Source organism: Emydura macquarii, unplaced genomic scaffold, assembly GCF_026122565.2.
Source record: "Emydura macquarii macquarii isolate MOO-44397 ecotype Brisbane River unplaced genomic scaffold, CSIRO-AGI_Emac_v2 contig_1713, whole genome shotgun sequence".
Taxonomy (NCBI): domain Eukaryota; kingdom Metazoa; phylum Chordata; order Testudines; family Chelidae; genus Emydura; species Emydura macquarii.
The window spans coordinates 473,926-493,636 of record NW_027131850.1 but is presented as its reverse complement, the minus strand read 5'-3'; the positions used below and the strand labels follow the sequence as shown (position 1 = coordinate 493,636).

The following is a 19,711-nucleotide window of genomic DNA, read 5'->3' as shown; positions in this document are numbered from 1 at the left end:
GTGTGCAAAGATTGTGGTATCATCTATGAGATCGTGGAAGGTAGTAATATCATCTAGGTGTATTTTAAGTGAGCTCATTGATAGTCCTGCTATTTTTATTTCCAGGAGGTAATCCAGTAGGATGGGGATAGGCACTACTGTTGCGTTGATTTGTCTCTGTTGCCACCATAAGGAGAATCTATGCCACTTCTGAAGGTAAATTTTCCTAGTGGCAGGTTTTCTGCTATTCAGTAAAATATGTCTCACTGGTACGGAACATTGTAGTTCCGTTTGTCAGGACAAGTTAGGACATGCTGTTAGATGTAACTTCTTCAGATGCAGATGGATGATGCATCCCTTGTCCCACTTCAAATAGTGGGAGAGAGATTGGTGTGCGAATCGACATTTTTGTCAGGTAAGTAAACCATGTTTGTTTGGGCCATGCTGTTATCATCACCATCACTTTGTCTTTGCGTATTCTGTGTATGGTTTTGGATATCATGGGAATGCATAAAGGAGACCTGTATTCAAATTGATGAGGAATGTGTCTCCCATCAATCCTCTGCCCAGACCCGCTCTTGATCAGAAGTAATGGCACTTGCGGTTCATTGCTGTCGCAAATAGATTGATTGTGGGGTTACCCCATTGTTGTAATGTTTTCCAGGAATTCGTTGTGCAATTCCCACTTGTGATAGTTGCCGAATTTCTTGCTTATATTGTCTGTGGTGGTGTTCTGAATACCAAGTAACTATGCTGCTGATACGTGGATATTGTGGCCTATGCACCAATTCCATTTCCTTATTACTTCTGAACATAAGGAGTTGGATCTTGCCTCTCCTTGCCGATTGATATATAACGTCAAGTTGTCCATCATGATTTTTACAGTTTTTCCTGCTATGAGAGGTAGGAACTGCCGACAGGCATTGCGGACAAAATGTAACTCCAGAAAGTTTATATGCAATTTCCTTTCCTGCATTGACCATTTTCCTTGAATGGTGTGTTCTTGTAGGTGCGCTCCCCATCCGATTAGTGATGCGTCCATAGTGATCATGATGGAGGGTGTTTCCCTTATGAACAGAAGAATCCCTGTTAGAAGGTTGCTGGGCTGTGTTCACCATTTTAACGATTTCTTGATCTTTTTTGGCATTACCACATTTTTGTATAACAATTGCCTGCATGGTTTGTAAACTGTTGCGAGCCACATTTGGAGGGCTCGCATGTGCAATGGTGCATGTTGTACTACAAATGTGGTGGCTGCCATATGCCCCAGCATTTGGAGGCATGTGCATACGTTCAAGGTCAGGCTGTTTTCTATCATAGATTCCAGGTTCAAGATGGTGTTGAATCTGGTTTTTGGTAGGAACGCTCTGGCAGTGAGAGAATCCAGGTGCGCGCCTATAAACTCTAGCTGTTGCATACGCTGTAGGGTAGATTTCTTGTAGCTGATCATCAGTCCTAGCATATGAAATAATGTCCTTGTCGTGTGAATTGCTTGAACCGACCCCACGTACATGCATGCCCTTATCAGGCAATCATCCAGATAGGGGAATATAGTAATCCCTAGTCTGAAAAGGTAGGCGGCTACGATGGCAAGGATCTTGGAGAAGACCCTTGGAGCAGTACAGAGGCTGAAGGGTAACACTGTGTATTGATAGTGGTTGTTGCTTAGTGTGAATCTTAGGAGCCTTCTGTGAGCTGGGTGAATGGTAATGTGGAAATATGCATCCTGAAGGTTGAGGGCTGAAAACCAATCCCCCTTTTCCAGAGCCGGTAATATGGTAGCCAGAGTGACCTTCCTGAATTTCTGTACCCTTATAAACGTGTTCAGTTTTCTTAAGTCCAAAATGGGTTTCCAACCCCCGGCTTTCTTTTGGGTGAGGAAAAAATGGGAATTGAAGCCTCTGCCTCTGTGTTGGTAGGGGACATGCTCTATGGCACCTATTTGGAGTAAATGTTCTACCTCCTGTTGCAGAAGGTGCTCTTGAGATGAGTCCCTGAAGAACGGGGAAGAGGTTTGGATTGCAGGCATGGAGGTAAAAGGGATAGTATACTCGGAGCGGATAATTTCTAGTATTCATTTGTCCATTGTTATGCTTGCCCAGTGTTGGTAAAAGGGGTGTAGGTGCTGTTTGAACAAGATGGTGGATGTTATGGACTCTGGCTGTGATGGGTGGAGGTGGTCGTGCAAACCCTTGACCAAATTCTCAAAATTGTTGTTTAGGAGGGCAGCCTGAGATGTCAATGGCTGTTGGTTTGTCTGCTGGCGGCGCTGGGGCCTTTGTATGGAGCATGATTGCTCATACTGTCTGTTTTGCTGATAATGTTGATACCTAGATTTATACAGTTGGTACCTAAAAGTTCTCCTTCTTGTTGCAGCTGTATAGATTCTGAGCATGCATAGTGTAGCCCTAGAATCCTTCATGTTATGCATGACATCATCAGTCTTACCTGTGAAGAGCTTTGCTTTATCAAAAGGAAGATCTTCAGTCGTCGTCTGTAATTGTTTAGGAAGGGCTGCGGAGTGGAGCCATGATGCCCGGCGCATGACAACTGCAGTTGCCATTGTTCTAGCTGCGGTGTCCACAACATCAAGGGAAGCCTGCAATATGGTTCTCACAACCAACTGTATTACTTTTATGAGGGACTGAAACTGTTCTTTTCGTCCTCAGGGATGCAATCAATAAATTGAGATATTTCGTGTAATTGTTGTGGTCATAATTTGACAAGAATGCAGCGTAATTTGCTACCTTCAATTGTAGTGTAGCTGAGGTGTAGACTTTCCTGCCAAGTAAATCTAGTGTTTTGTCCTCTTTATCATGTGGTGTTGATCTGTTATGTTGTTGTTTGTTCCTCTGGTTAGCAGTTTCTATGACCAATGAGTTAGGAGCTGGGTAGGTGAAGACGAACTTGGTATCTTTAGTGGGGACGTAATACTTTCTATCAGCCCTTTGCAAGTAGGAGGGATAGTGGTGGGCGTTTGCCAGATGTGATTGGCAGGCTCCATCAAGGCATCATCCATGGAAAGAGCGATTTTAGAAGTTGAGGTCTACATTATTCTCAGTAGTTTGTGTTGTGAAGCTGCCACCTCCTGGAGTGGAATCTCCAAGCTGTCAGCCATCCTCTTAAACAACTCCTTAAACTGCTTAAAATCATCTGCAGTCGTAGGAAATGGGGGAACTATGGCCTCATCTGGTGAAGATGAGTTGTGTGCCAATGGAGTTCTCTCTTGTTCTGCAATGTCCTCCTGTTCTTCTGTAGGACCGGTTATTTCGGGTCCTGTTGGAAGAGGTCTATAGGGTGATCTTTCCCTGTATCCCTGGGAGGTTGATGGTCTACTGAGTGGTGTGGAATAGGCAGACCAGGTGTCCCATCCAGGCCAGTGCATGCGATATGGGACTGGTGGAGCGAACCATGGGGGTCCAGGCCATAGGTATGACGGATGTCCAGAATTTGGACAGTGTTTGGTTGGATGCCTCCTAGGTGATGGTTCTGGGGGGGAAGGGGGGGGGGGAAGAGGTAGCCTGTTCACCTTTATACTCCTCATCACTGGAGAAGGAGATGGGAGAAATGGGATCCTCCTGACTGAATTGCACTGGGGAAGTGTCAGTCCCATATAGTGATGAGAATTCTTCCTCCTTCTCATTGTGCCTACGCTTTTTGGTATGTTTTCATGGGGCTGGTGTCATTGACTCCGTCGTTAGTGTCAGTGCCGTAGTCTGCTCCGTGACAGTTCTCAGTGCAGAGATTTGTGTCCACGCCATTGTCACTGTTGATGGTATCGGCGTCATTGGTGCCTCAGATGTTGTCGGTGCCGTAGTCACCACGGGTATAATCTGTGCCAATGTCATGGACTTGGTATATGTCAGTGCCGTGCCACTCGTTGGCACCGAGGTGTGTATCAGTGCCTATGCTGTGCCATTTTGCAGACTGTTACTTTTGATGGCGTCATATCGGATTGGAGTTCTTTTGTTTTCTCTCTCAGGTCTTTAGTGGAGCAGTGAGAGTCCTTCCTTGTTGTGGAAGTCAGCGTACCAGAGGAATCTACAGCCTCTTTGGTACCAACTCCTTTGTCCATTCCCAGTGACCTGCTTCTCTTACTCTGCTCCATTGCAGGTGGTGTAGAGTGCCTTTTTTGAGATTTATCTGAAGAGCTGTTACCCCGTCCAGTGTCTGAGGCAGGTGTCAGAGATCTTTCCATAAGCTTCAGGTGGAGATTCCTGTTATGCCTGGCTCTAGATTTTAGTTTCTTGCAGTGGACGCATTTTTGGGTGATATGCCCTTCGCCTAGGCATCTAATGCACTCCAAGTGCCCATCCGAAGCTGGCACAGGGTCCCTGCATGAGGCACATGGTTTAAAGCCAGGAGAGCCCGACATGATATTTCTATTAAACATTAACTACGTGGTAAGTCTGAGGAAAAATTTTATTTTTTTGGTAAGGGAAGGATTGAGGTAAATTACTCTAAACTACAGGTAAACAAACTAACTTTAACGAGGAAAAATAAACTATTAACGATTTCTGAAGCGGGCTGTGAAGAGCTGCTGAGAGCTCCATCTCAGACTGCGGACGGTTGAGAAGGAACTGAGGGAGTCGGGTTGAGCACATGCCAAAAAGGGCTCCAACAGCACAGTGAGATGGGGACGGTGCATGCACAACCCAGATGGGCACTGCTGACAAAATCTCCCATCAAGAATGTGAGGACGCGCCAACACCTGGAGTGGAGCACCCCCAGGGACTTCACTTGAAGAACTAACCTATTCCAGTACTTAATAAGGCTATACATTTACTCTTAGCGTGGAATTCACCCCCTTTTCTGCTTAATTGGACAGCATTCCACTCTCATTCTGGTAAAAGGTTTCAGAGTTGCTATTCCAGCCTGTGAATTGGAATAGTGATTCTTCTATCCCTTTCCCAAAAGCCCCTTCATATTGACACATCCAGATCCTCCCTCAACTCCCAAAGGTCACAGAAGTGCAGAAACTCACATATGGCTACTCCACCCATGCAGCCCAACAGTGCTTCAGAACCTTGCCCTCGTCTTCTGTACCTAGGTGAATTTCACACTCACTGGTTTTGGTAATTGTAGTCATATCCATTGATGTATTTTAGTCAAAAAATTAAATTCACCTTATAAACTTGACAGTGTGAATGGCATCATTTCAGCACCACTCCTTTTAATAACTGATCTTCTAACAATATTAGAACTTCTGTCTTTTGTCTGGAATTTGTATATTATTCTTTATTTGAAAATCTGTGCTAAAAGCTTAACGCTCACCATGTAAATTTCTCACTAAACATGATCATATGGGTCCCAATTAAATCAATGGGAATTTTATGCACTTGACATGTAGCATGGAATACAATGCATTTACAAAAAAGGTGATGAGATCTATATTATACATACACAGTAGCCTCTATTCAGATGTAGTCAAACTCAGCTGTTTAATTTTTCTCAAAACAAATAATCCATATTGTGAGCTAAACTCTGCAAAACGAAGCCCTTTTTTTGTTAGAGGGAATGCAAAATTCACATGAAAATGGCAAAAACCAGTACCCTTTCTTTGACTCCAATTAACAAATAACTGATTTTTTTTTTTTAAAGAGTGTATAAAAAAGTGCACCTCAGCAAGGAAATTAATCAATTGAGGTCAAATATAAATTTAAATGAGTTATAAATGTCTCAAAATTGGGGAACCATAATGTAAATGCCCCCCAAATGTAATGTAAAGGCTCCCAAAACAGAGTAGCCCAACTGGAAGTTAAAATGTTTATCTGTTTTGAGCAGGGGGTTGGACTAAATGACCTCCTGAGGTCCCTTCCAACTCTAATATTCTATGATTCTATGATTCTAAGACTTACCAGTCTCTGCATACTTTTTACATGGGTAGGACTGATAGATAAGGCCTCTTCATACCAGCGTTTGGCTTCATCAATATTTCCTCGAAGTTCAGCCACTTGACCTCTCATATAGAGGACATTATGTGACATTGGAAAGAGGTTAGCTGCTTCCTGGATACATGCTGTGGCTTCAGCAGGCTTCCCAATTCCTACGTAGACTTCAGCTGTGGGAGAAAAGAGTAGATATATTAATGTATTTTTAATATGCCAAAACATTGCAGGAGCTGTTGCATTTCCCGCCAACTGAATTAGGCTATTTCACTCCAGAGGGGTCATAACCGAAGCTTACAAGAAACTGCCACATAAACGACCCAAAATGAATCTTCTAGAAAATAAGCAGCTTTTCTATCTGCAACATGAATTCATTAATTTTTTACAATTGCTGTTCCAGATAGTTGAGAGCTTATTAACAGAAATGTTTTAGTACTACAAGATAACATTAACAACAGGTAACATTAATAGACATTGGTGATTCTACAAACCTATCAGCATATACCCTAGTACTATTAAAGAAAACCACTGTGTCCCCAAATTTGGGGTATCAGACTGGAAGGCACCAATTATTGAGCTGACTGAAAAGTGCTTTGTTATTGACATGATTTTTTAAGTCAAAAGCAGAGGGAAGTGGCATCTGCTCATGTTTCCAACCATTTTAAGTGGCAATCTAATCCAAGTTCTCCTATTGTTTATTTAAACCTTTTCTTCTTAAAGTCTGTTCTGGGACAGGGGAGATGGGGACTAAAGATGATGGATGAGTAAGGGACTGTTATATTCTATGTTTGTACAGCACAACTGGGCCACAAATCCTGACTGGGACCTCTGGATGCTACCATAACACAGTTTATAACAAACCGTGTGCATTTAAAAAGTCAAAGCACTCTGGATCCACCTCTTCTATTCAAGCCAACTTTCACACTACATTATTTGGAGTAATACATCAATCCTATTTAAAAGGGTAGGGACATTAAGAGCTCAATCCAATGTCTACTGGAGCCTTTTCACTGAGTGAATGGTCTTTGGAGAAGGGCTTAAATAAATTCAGTATGATGGGATGCATCTCAATCAATTTTAAGGCACCATTTTTTGAGATAAAGAATTATATCAAACAAATATAACAATTAATATTACTTCAGTCTAATCAACTTTAAGGGGAAAGAGAGAACATAAGTCTTCAGTTAGTGAACACCTGTCATGTATTAATTTCTGACAACAATCACAACCATAGTTCCTAGGCACTAACAAAGCTGGTCAATATGCATAGTATAAGAGCCCACTCAATTTAGTTTCCTCAAAGAAATTTTGATAATTAAAAATATATATATTTTCTTCTCTTCTTCTTCCTCCTCCATTTTTTGTCTTCATACCAAGAAAAGCAGATAGATGCCCTTTAATCTTTACATCATTATAGATTTTTTTTTTGCCCCTTCATTGACTTTTTTGGTTTTACACTACTCATGCTATCAACAGAAACAGATATGACAAGCATTTCAGATTAATTATAATGCAGATTATTTTCATGAAGCAGTCTTAAAGGACAAATTTGGACAAGTGAAAAATAGTTTGAATATCTCAAAGATGGTTTAATTACAAAATTTTCCTTACATGCTTTCTAAAAATGTATACTGTTCTTTAAAAGAGTTCTTTGTTACTTATGGAGGTTAAAAGTAACCTTGAATCTTTAAAATAGCATCTATCACCTATATCCTTATGTGATGGATGGTTCTACCTGGAGAGCTGATTTATAAATGTAAGTGGATAGTCAGAGAGAGAAGGTGTAAGTAAGAATGACATAGTGGGCAGAACTGGAATAATCTGCTGCCCCTCACATTATGTCTCATCCTAATCTCTAATAGTTAGATTTGTTGATCCTTGGCTTCTATGACATTTGATGGTGGTAAACTCCACAATCAGTTTACACATCCTCAATCTTTTCAAACTCTCATCAGACAGGAGTTTTTTCCAGCCCTTAATCATTCTCATCTCCCTTCACTGAACCCACACTAATTTTGCAGTGTTCCTTTTGACATGGGGTGACCAGTACTACACAAAATATTCCAGAAGAGGCTGCACCACTGCTTTGCTTTATATAATGATATTATACTATTCTCTATCCAATTCCCTATGCAGCCTACCATCTTGTTTGTTTTACTGAATGCATCCGCATACTGAGAAGAGGCCTTAATTGAGCTGTTTCTACTATCAACCTGGTCCCTTTCCTGAGCTTATATTGGTTAATGTAAGATCCTTTGAGGTGTAGGAGTAGTTGAAATCTTTCCCTCCATTACGTTGCATTTATCGATACAGAATTTCATTTGCCATTGTGTTGCCCATTCACTTAGCTTGTTTAGGTCTCTCTGAAGTTCTTTCTGGTCTTGACCCACCTAAACAACTTTTTGTCATCTCCAAATTCTGCTACCTCATTCACCCTCCTTTCTAGATCATTAATTAATATATTACATGAGACCTAGTATGGTGCCTTGACAAACCCTGCTGTCAACCTTTTGCCATGATTAAAACTGCCCATTTATGTTTACTCTTTGTATCCTCTCTCTTCTAGCTTTTGAACTATGACAATACTCTCACCCCATAACTACTTAGTTTCTTAAATATGCAGTTCTAAAGAGAAGAATCAAAACAGCATTCAGGCCTAACTAACTAGGAGGATGGTGGGGGTCAATAGAACCAGAGAAACAAGGACATGGTGAGTTTGGTTTTGGTTACATTACATTTAAGTTGACAATGAGCCATCCAAGGCTGAGATATCAGAGAAAGAGTAAGAGATGCAGCATTGACTAGAGAGAAACAGATCAGGAGTAGAGAGAGAGGTTCAGAGCTGTTTGTATAGAGATGGTAGATGAAGTCATGTGAGTAGGTAGTACCACCTAGAGACACAGTGTTGAGGGAAAAGAGGCCTGGATCAAATACGGAGTCTTATGGGTAAGACATAGTAAAACGGACAGACTAGGAGGAACACACATCTAAGACACACTGAAAAACAACCACCTGAATGGTAGAAGAACCAATAGAGGAAAGGAGTCATGAAAGTCTGAAGACGGAAACTGATGAGAGTGAGTGATTAATCAGAAAGGTCAGGAAAGGATAGAGATGGGTGAACACTCACTTAAGGTTCAGAATTACTAATCTTTGCCTGTTCTGGGAATTTACATGAACATTTCTTTCATAATGTACTTTGATTAACAAACACCATTACTTCATCTTTTAGGAATAACATATATCGCCAGAGAACAGAAGTCTTTTGCAGATCAGTGGGTCAAATTTAAGACAAGATGGAAATGACGGAAAGTCTGTATTTTTAGTCAGGAAGATAGAAGTTTTAATGGGGAAGGAACTAAGAGCTGGCATGTTAAGGCCAGGGAGTTCAGGTAGAAAGTGACTATACTTTGGAGGAGGAAGAGGAGCAGAGTCTTTGAACAGAACAGTGTGAGAAAAGGGATGGAAAAGCTGGGGTATATACCAGGAGGAGATACGGTGATGCAGAGAAAAAAGGATAAGACCTCAAGATGTTAGATAGATGTCCAAACTTGGGAGTTTTAGATAACCATTTTGAGGTTCACCCATTATCAGCTGTTGGTAGGAACTGAAGAGAGTTTGCAGCCCTAGTTTGTGGGCTGAGAGTACAGTACAGTACAGTATAAAAAAGAAAACCCTAAGTAGGGTTATTTAAAAATATATTTATTTTAACAGAGGAGAGTACTGGTTTGGGTCCTTCACTGTCCATAATGCCATTTAACAATTATGTGGTCAGTGTTTGTTAGTTCAAGAGAAAAAAGTTTTTCTTAGTGTAAGCAAAACAAGGATTATTTACACTAAATTATTTCCACTGCCAGAAATTTAAGCTCTCTCTCATTTTTTTTCAGTGTTACAAGAATTGAGACACAGTTTTAATAATGCACACTTACAAACTGGAGATAAGCAGACAGTAAGAGGAGGTTACTTTATAGTAACTGGAGATTCTTTGAGATCTGAAGTCCCTATCTGTAATCCCACTCTAGGTATGTGCACATGCTCCATGCACCTGGAGTTGGAGAATTCTTGCAAGCAATGTCTGTTGGTCCATGCATGCACCCTTGCCTTCCTTGTGCTTCCAACTGAAGGCATAAAGGGCAGAGCAGACCAACTGCCTCTTCAGTTCCTTCTCAGGTAATGGAATAGATTGGTACCACAGATTTCAAAGAACCTACAGTTACTATAAGATAAGAAACCTCTTCTTCTTTGAGTGCTGGTCCCTATGTGCATTCCACTGTGGGTAACTGAAAACAGGAGGACAGTGTGAGGGTGCAGTTGGCAGAGCCATTTGGAGAACTAATGTCCCAAAGGATGAGTCAGTGAAGGAGTTCTGCACTAGAGCATAATGTTTCATGATTGTATGGATGGAACGCCACATAGCTGCTCTGCAAATGTAAAGTAAAGGTACTTCCCTCAAGTGACGCCACTGAAGTTACTTGTGCTTTTGTAAAATGAGCTCTCATCCTTTTAGGAGATGAAAGCTGCAACAATTGGTAACAGAGTAGGATACGGCCCAAGATCCCCTTACAAATCCTCTGGGAAAATACAGCTTGATCTCAGACTCATTCTGCTATAGTAAGAAACAATCTAGGCAATTTTCTAATTGGTTTTGTCATTTTCAGACAAAAGGCTAGAGCACGTTGTACATTGAGGGAGCAAAGTCTCCTCTCCTTCACATGCATGCGGTTCCACAAAAAACACTGGCCAGGGGATGATTGGTTCATGTGAAACTCTAAAATTAATTAGGGGTGCATTTTGGATGTAATTGCAACGAGGCTTTGTCCTTATAGAATACAGTGTATGACAAATCCACCATTAGGGCTCCCAGTTCAAGGAATGCAATTTTCATTAATAAGTGAGACATGGAACATGTAGCTAATAGTTCAGAGGGAAGCTTAGTGAGTGCCAAAAGTACAAGATTGAAATTCCTTACTGGCGAGAAAATTATAGGTAGGTCCTTTAAGAATCTGGTAGTCAATGGGTGAGTGAAAATTGAACATCATATGATAGTGGATGGCATGCAATGATTGCTGCCTGGTAGACTGTGTAGAACTGAGGGAAAGAAGGGATACCAAAATAAGGGAAATATCTGCTGACTGAGGATGTGCTGTGCTCAGATGGAAAAATGCTTCCACTTGGCTGATTCCACTTGGCCGATTCCTAGTGGAATCCTTTTTGTTATTATGAAAAGTGGTTCATACAGCTTCAGAGCAGTAATATTCTAATGTTGATGCCTAACTGAACACCAAGCCATGAGATAAAGCACTTGGGGTTGAGACATCTGATCTTCCCCTTCTCTTGGGTCAAAAGATCAGGAAAGGACAACAGTGATGAGAGATTTGGGAACCAAAAGGGTCTGGGCCAGATGGGGGTGGTGAGAATAACTCATGCCCTGTCCTGATGAATTTTCCGTAAGGGAGGAAAGGCATAGCTCTGATGGTCTAAGCAGGGAAGGAGTGCATCACCTGAGAGTGTAGTCCTAGAGCTCCTCGGCAGCAGTATATGCTGCATTTCTCGTTCATTTGGGAGATGAACAGATCCCAGCTGGGGGTCCCCATTGAGCTGTTTGCTACTAAATTGTGCAACTCCCACTCACGATTGATAGCACAATGCCTGCTGAGGGCATCCGCCAACACATTCTGAGTTCCTGACAGATATGCTGCCAACAGGGTGATTCGATCCCTGATACACCAATTCCACAGGATGACCGCTTCTACATGGGTGGGAAGGGAGGGAAGAGAACTGACCACTCCCATCCCCCTGGGGATGAAAAAGATGGTTGTCATGTTGTCTGATATCATGAAAACATGGTGGGACTGGATGACCTGTAGAAAAACCTTGCAAGTTTCGCGGACTCTTGCAGTTCGAGTCCAAGTGCTCAGTGCCATGTGGTTGTCTATGTGGGCTCCCCAGCCTAAGAGAGGCAGCTGCAAGGATCATCTTGTTTGGCAAGGATAGTAGAAAGGGGAGGCCCACACATTCCTAATAGGAATACACTCACCGCCATCAGGGAAGACATTACTCTCAAAAGGAATAATTAACTATGGTGTTCATGCTGCATTTGGTTGGTGAATACACAGTCTGGAACCACGCCTGAAGTCAACATAGATGGAGTTAGCTAAGTACTTGAAGCCATGTATCCCAGAAGGGAAAGATAAGTTCTGATTGAAGCTCAAAGGTTGCGTTTAACCTGATCTATTAGGTTTTTTATGGTGAGAAACCTGCCTCTTGGTAGATAAGCTCATGCTATGACTGAATCTAGAGTGACTCCTGTGATATCTACAGTCCGTGTCAGAGTGAGGACAGACTTTTCCAAGTTCACAGTGACTCATAGGGAAGAAAGTAGATGAAGCATTAATGAGGTTAACTTGTAGGCATCCTGATATGTCTTGGCAACAAGAACCCAATTGTCAAGATATGGGAAAACCATGAAGCTGTTCCATCTAAAATGAGTTCCTACTGCCAGAAAGACTTTGATAAGGACCCTGGTGGCATTGAGAAGGCCAAATGGGAGCACCTTGTACCAAAAGTGATCTGAGAAATGCCTGTGGGTGGGGTGAATATCCATAAGAAAGTAAGCGTCCTTCATATCAAGAGCTGTAAGCCATACATCTTTTTCCAGGGATGCAAGAATGATCATGTGAAATCTCAGCCTGTGAATAAAGCAGTTGAGACTGCGGACAGTGAGGATAGGTCTCCAACACCTGTCTTTTTGAGGACTAGGAAGTATGTAGAGTAAAAATTTTCCCTTGATGTTGAAGGATGTGCTCTATTGCTCCTTGCTGGAGGAGGGTTCCACTTCCTGCCTGAGAATCCCCTTGCGAGAATGGTTCCTGAAGAGGGATGGGGAGGAGGGATTTGCAGGAGATAGGAAAGTAAACTCGATAGCATAGCCATTATAGATAATATCTAACACCCACTTACTCTTTGTTATGGTACTCCAGTTGTGGAAATAGAGTGCTAAATGACCCCCAAATGGTATGTGGGGGTCAAGTAGTGGTGGGATCATAAATGGTTTGCAGCTCTTGAACTCATGTCAAAAATATATTTTTGCCAGGAGATGGGATTGAGATGGTGCTATAGCCATGGGAGGTGCATGGAAACGAGACTTCTGTACTTTTTCTCTTATAAAGAGGGTCATAAGACCTCTGCTGATAAAACAGTTGAGATGCTGCTTTAGGTTTGTAAAGCTACCCGTGATACTTCATTTTTGAGGCAGGTGTATATACTCACAGAGAGCAGAAGTGGCCCCAGAATCTTTTAACATATTGAGGACTCATCAAAGTGTAAAGTCTTCAACAGTATTTTGGACCTCCCTTGGAAACCCCGGAGCTTACAACCATGACTCACGGAGCATCACAGTGGCTGTTGCCACTGACGTAGATGATGTGCTTACTGCATCAACCACTAATTGAAGTGCGTTTCTGGTCACCAGGTTCCTCTCTTCAATAAGAACCTGGAAGTGCTCTGTGCTGCTGTGACAGCTTGTCTACAAAATCTATGAATTTGGAATAGTGGAGATAGTTTGCTGTATGAAACCGAAGGCTAGATGTGAAAATGTTTCTTCACAACAAATCTAGACATTTAGCCTCCTTGTCAGGAGTAGATTTAAGATGTTGTCTCAATCTCCCTGCGGCAGCCTAGAATACCAGAGAGTTTGGTGCAGGGTAGGTAAAAAGAAATTCTGCTTCCTTAGCTGTAATGAAATAGTGCTTCTGTGTCCCTCTGTCCGCTTGGGAGTAAGGGCGCATGTGGCTAGTGTATGCCAGACTAATCTAGCAGGTTCCAGAATAGCTTCATTAACTAGAAGTGCTTTTCAACTGGATCCTGTGGTTTGTAGGATATCTAGGAGTTTGTGTTGAGAGTCCTGGACCTTCTCTAGGGAGATTTGGAGTTCCTTACTCACCCTTTGCAATACATCCTGAAACTGTTTATCATCATTCAGAGGAGAAGGAGATGCCTGGGTGACTGCTTCCTGGGGACATCCAGAAGATAATTTTGTCAGTACCGTTTCAAATTTTCTTCTTCCATGAGGTCAGGAGGAGGCTTTGACTGTTCCCTTAGAGGGGAATGATGGATTGATTTCCTGTCAGAATGCACAGACTCAGTATATCTGGCATACAGGTCCCATGTTCCCCAGTATGGTCAGTATGGTGCTTCAGGAGGGAATTATGAGGATTCTCAGCCATGAGATACCAATGGTCCTGAGGCAAATTTGGAGGCGGGGGATGATACCAGGAGACCAATGGATACTGCTTGCAAGAACTCTCTGATGCTGCACAGTAGCATATGTGCACACCCATAGTAGAATATACATAAGGACCAGCACTTGTATTTCCTTTTTCATCATTTATACTGTTAGTGATTGATTGAATAAAAGTCACATACTATGTCGTAGAAGTAACTTGATGCTTTCATGAAATATTTGCTTCATGAGTTTAAAAGTCCTAACGCAAGATTTGAGGGAACCAGAAACATCTGATGGTGCATACTCCAAGAATAGCTGTTAGTTTAGACTGTGAAAGGTGCTAAGTGAAAGCTATAATTATTAGCAAGTAACATGCAGAAATTAACCACCTACTTAAAAGTAATTTTTAGCCGCTACCACGATTCTAGACTGAAAGATAAGTACACAGAGGCTCTGGGCATGTCTACACTGGCCCACAGTTTGGACTACGGGGTCTGAATAGCAGTATATGCCAAAGTGCTATGCTGTATCTCCCCAGTGTGGATGCTGTGGGCATGAATTAAAAGGTTCCTAGTTTGCAGTAAAGTGGTCCTCTTCCAACAAGACAACATTAATGCAAACTAGAAACCTTCTAGTTCATGCCCACAGTATCCACAATGGGGAAGGTACAGTGCAGCTCTTTGGTGCACATTGCTATTCACATCTCCATAGTCTGAACTGCAGAACAGTGTAGACGAATCTTAACTTAAAAGAACTCACACAGTTCAGTTTCTGGTACTCATTGTCTGGAGTCAAGTCAGAACCACGCTAGTAATGAGTGCTGATGAATAGGGGCAAGCAAGCGTAGCTTTTGGAAATTATTTTACTATTTGTTAGTTCAAGATAAAACTACGTTGGGAGATAGCAGGGTTTTATATGAAGAAGCTTGACACTATTAACTAGTAGGTATTCCTGTAACTAATAAACTGTTAATAGAAGCACACTCTGTGTTTTCCATATAATGTAATTCATATTTTAAATTCCAAGAGAGATTGGAAATCTACATTTAAGAATAGATGTAGAGGATAAACCCTTGGTTAGCTGATAAACAGAATACTTTATTCAAGGCAAACCACTGACCTAATTATTCAAGCACCTCAATCCTTTATGGGCTAATTCAGTATGAAGTCTACAAATAAAGGAGTGATGATATCTTTGGACTCCAGGTGCAAGAGAAGAGAAGCTGCCTTTTAATCTAAATAAGATGCAAATCATTTGTAAGAGGAAAAAATTACTATGCTACAATCAGTGAGGCAAGTTTAAACAAGCCATTCAGAAAAGGTAGACAAAAAAAGTCACGTGAGTGGGTAGGAATTTCTCAAAGAAGAAATGGGGAACTGCAATTTGAAGACATATGAACTCAAAAACACAAAGGCAGCTGTGTCTTGCAGGCTTTCCTCTTGCCCCAACCTGGAGAATGCTTTCAAGTTCTTCACTCTCTGTCCAATATGGTTGCTATCCTATGGTCCATTGCTATCCTATGGTCCCTTTGTAATAAAACATATTGGCAGTGTGAACCAATCCAATACATTTTCTGTATTATCTACTTTTATTTTCATGCTTCCTCTAATGCATTTTGTGGCTTTGTAATTAGTGTGAATAAATCCTATATTAATGAAACAGAGGAAATTATAAGTGATTTCAGTCTTCATGTACCTCCCAAAAGAATAAGTGTTTTAAAGACTGGTACTTTTTGTTTCCTTAATTGGGACACACTAGAGAGTGTTTGAACAGCAGCATTATCAGTTACAAAGTTCTTCTGATTAACATTCGAGATAAGTCAGTTAGTTTCCACCTCTGCAGTGCAACTTGGAAATCCATTCAAAGTTTGACGTTGCCTGATAACAGTGAGCACTGAAGATGTGAGGTTGCGGCAATGGGGAGACAAATCTGTGACAACTGCAAATAGAAAAAAGGGAGAGAAACTGAAAATAAAAAGCCATCAATATTTAGGGCTGCTATTTATTTAGATTGACCACCATAACTCACTCATGGTTCTACCATTTGCAAGTAAAGCTGTCTTTTCCAAATTCATGACAATTAGAACAAATTCCATACTCTCAAGAACTGTGTCTGCTATATTACAGTCAGTTTAAGGCTGCGTTAGTTATAAAGCCCTTTCACATGTTTTTGCTGTACTGTATTTCTATGATTTAACATAAGAACAGCTATACTGAGTCAGACCAATGGTCCATCTAATCCAGTATCCTGTCTTCCGACAGTTGCCAATGCCAGGTGCTTCCTAAGGAATGAAAAGACGAGGCAATCATCAAGTGATCCATCCCCTATTGTCCACTCCCAGCTTCTGGCAATCAGAGGAATAATAGTACATTTTTACATTATATTAATGCACAAGTTAATGTAATTAAGTTCGCAATTTTACTTCCACTAGAGTAAGATACATAATGCAACACTACTGCACAATGGCCTTTAAAAAGCAGTTTTCAAAGCAGCTGCAGTGATAGCCATCTTGGATACCCACCTCATCAAAAGGAAGTGATAGCCTACATGGTGATCTTTGCTTTTATTTAGAGAACGTGTTCCATAAGTATAAAATAGATTTTACAGCTGCATATTGTGATAGCTGTATAATATAAATAACCCTTATAACTGTGATAAAGATATCTTGAAAAAACAGCTGCGCTTTGGACTTTCATCATGGTTCTCTGACCCAAACCATTTTCTGACAGCCTCTCTATAGGAAAAGCTCCTTTTTCAAGATGCAGAACTAAATCTATTTGTTACTATATGTCACAGTAGGAAAGGTAATTTGGATGCCTGAGAAAAATAATGTACATCAATCACCCTGAAACACTACACAAAATACCAATCTTATGTGCTGAGTTAAGTAACAGAGATGAAGTGGCGAGGGCTCAGAGGAGAGTAATTCTTTGAAAGAGCTCTGTTCTCTTCACCATCTTCTCCTTCATCCATGTGCTAAAGGTACTTCTCTCCCTCCCCACATATTTGGGGTGCTCTGTCTTTTCCCTGCCTGTTCCTAATGGGTGCTTTGGCCTCCTAGTTGTCTCTTCTCTCTTTCCCCCAATTCCTCTTCTTCTAGTAGCTGCAGTCAGGAGGCAGAGAAATGACCCCATGCAGATCCGATCACATTGGTAAGTGCAGGAGGGGAACAGAAGGATATGGGCTGTACAGGAATGAACTCCTCTGGGTCATTGAGAGGAGAGTCGCCAGGCCCAGCATCACTTGCTTCCTCACTACCTCCCCCTAATGTGAATGAGCAAAGGGTTCCCCCCAGCGGGGAGGACGTGTTTCACATCCACACACGGTGGATAAGTCACTGGCTTTCATTAGGCATTGAGGATTGAATAAGGATTAATGGGTTTAAGCTACAACATGGAAAATTAAGGATGAATAGGCAGAAAAATAAATGATGAGTTAAACAATAAAACAGGCTTAGAGAGGACGCCGTGAAAATTGTCAGCACTGGAGATATTCAAGGCTAACAGACACTCACCTGCTTAGCATGGCTTATGTATATTTAAACCAGTGATGCTATGATGCAGGGGAAAGGACTAGACTATCCCTAGAGGCCCATTCCAATTCTAAATCTTTGTGTTATCCTCCGTAGGAAAAGTCACCTCTTTCTGAACTGTAAGAATTAGTAGGAATTCTAAGGCACTTCAGCCAAATAAAGTAACATACTAATCACTACCACATCTTTTGATCTCCCTCTTTTATATTTCTGAAATAATTAATACTTGGCAGCACTGCTACCTAATTACATCTACACAATAAAATGGTCAATGCAAGAAAACGCTAATTAAGTATGCTAAGGAATACGGCAATGCTAAAAATAAACATGATTATTTCTTAATGGTAAAGAACTTCAACAATCTGAAAAAGTTATGCTAAACTCATACTAATGAAGAAATTAGGGTAGTTTGCTAAATGACAGTCTCTTAGAAACCTTTGATATATGGTTACTTTTTACTGTATGCCCAATTGTTACTAAAGTTATCATTAATACAGTGTATAAATGAAAAATATTTAAGCTAATATACCGATCTTGGAAACAGAGAGCAAAACCAATTCTGTATAATTGTAATTTCTATGGTAAACTGTAAATTCACTTTGCCTGTCAATATTTGTATCTAAAACCATCCAGAACTTCTTTTCAAACTGCATATATTTAGAAGAATGATTAGAATATGGTTTTCATATAAACCATTATGCAATGCACTATAACCTTCCACAGCCATGAGTGACAATCTCTGACAAAGTTTGAGTGTGAGGCTTCAGGTAGCTCTTGGGCACAAACTCCATTCCAGATCATATACCAGTTAGGAAAATGCCACCAGACATCCCAACAGGCAAGCCACAAAAAGGAGAGCCCAGAAGCCCACTATCACTTTTACACTAGACGGGTGTCACAAAAGCAAAATGATACTCGTTTACTTCAGTGATATTTTTGTCAAGTTAATTTTTTATACAGTACTAATGTTTTTTCTTCCAGCTGCAGTTATGATATATGAAATGCCCGCCCTCTCCAGGGGAAACATGCCATTTATGTTACACGTTATTTAGCTTTTCAAGAAGCTTCTGACACCATAACACCTAAAAAAGATAACAGTGGTACAGCTCCATTGTTCTGCAAAGGTTTGATCCACTGTGCAGCAATCACATTTTAAAGCTGCTATCCTATCTTGCTCATGAATCAAGCATTTCTTATGTAAGTGCTTGCCTCAATACCAGGATACAAATCTTCCCCCTTTTTTAAAAAAACCAAACATTAAGCAATTTAAAAAACTCTATAATAGTTTGATTATGAGAAATACAGAAAAAAAAAAAACACTTAATAGTTGCAATTTCTTTGCCTGTTTAAGTATCATAAAAATTCACATCAACCAAGTGGCCAAGCACCAGCAAGCACTTTTCAGAGGCCTAGTTCAAGTTTTGGGCCCAGTCTATTGTTTGCTTTGCCACAAAACTCCATCTACCTCCATCCAGCCTTTTTGAAAGGAGAATGAACAAATGTCCAACTTTTTTACTTTATTGAAATATTAAATAATGTGTTTACAGCACTACTTTAAACACGTCTTTCACATCCAGCCCACAATGATTACGGTGTGTCAGCAGTATCTTTAATAAATACTCTTCTGCCTCCCTTTGTAATAGTAACACTGAATTTTTGCACAAGGAAAACAACAGAAACCCCTTTTTTAAATAAAAGCAGTCACACCCTCCCCCCCCCTTTTTTTTTTAAAACCTATGCATCCAATGAATATATTTTGGAAAATCAACTTGAATATTGTGCCCCATTTTCAGAGTGATAGGAACAATTTGCATTAAAACTATATTTTTATTATTAAGTTCAGCAAACTAGGATATGTATTATTTTTTATCAATAAGATCCCAAGTTTATTAAACATTCTTATGGTGACTGAAGTTTAATTAAGAAGTTCCACAAAAAGACAGCAACCCTTAATTCTCAAGGATAAATATGCCAAATGAGAAATTTTAGAAATTCATGCTTTAATACAGTCTAAGACGTTTTTAGACAATATATCAACACTGTGAAAAGATTATTAAATTAAAAACTAAATGCCACCCTTATTGACCA

The 19,711-nt window shown here is 40.7% G+C and overlaps 1 protein-coding gene across 3 annotated transcripts in view; it reads right to left on the bottom strand.

Annotated features, from left to right (window-relative positions):
• TTC7B (tetratricopeptide repeat domain 7B) overlaps nt 1-19,711 on the bottom strand; it is a 277,659-nt gene that overhangs the window by 61,823 nt on the left and 196,125 nt on the right. For all 3 annotated transcript variants that reach the window (XM_067556318.1, XM_067556316.1, XM_067556319.1), the window contains one exon: nt 5,838-6,040. In XM_067556318.1, the coding sequence (XP_067412419.1) occupies nt 5,838-6,040 (203 nt within the window). The remainder of the gene's footprint in view (nt 1-5,837; nt 6,041-19,711) is intronic.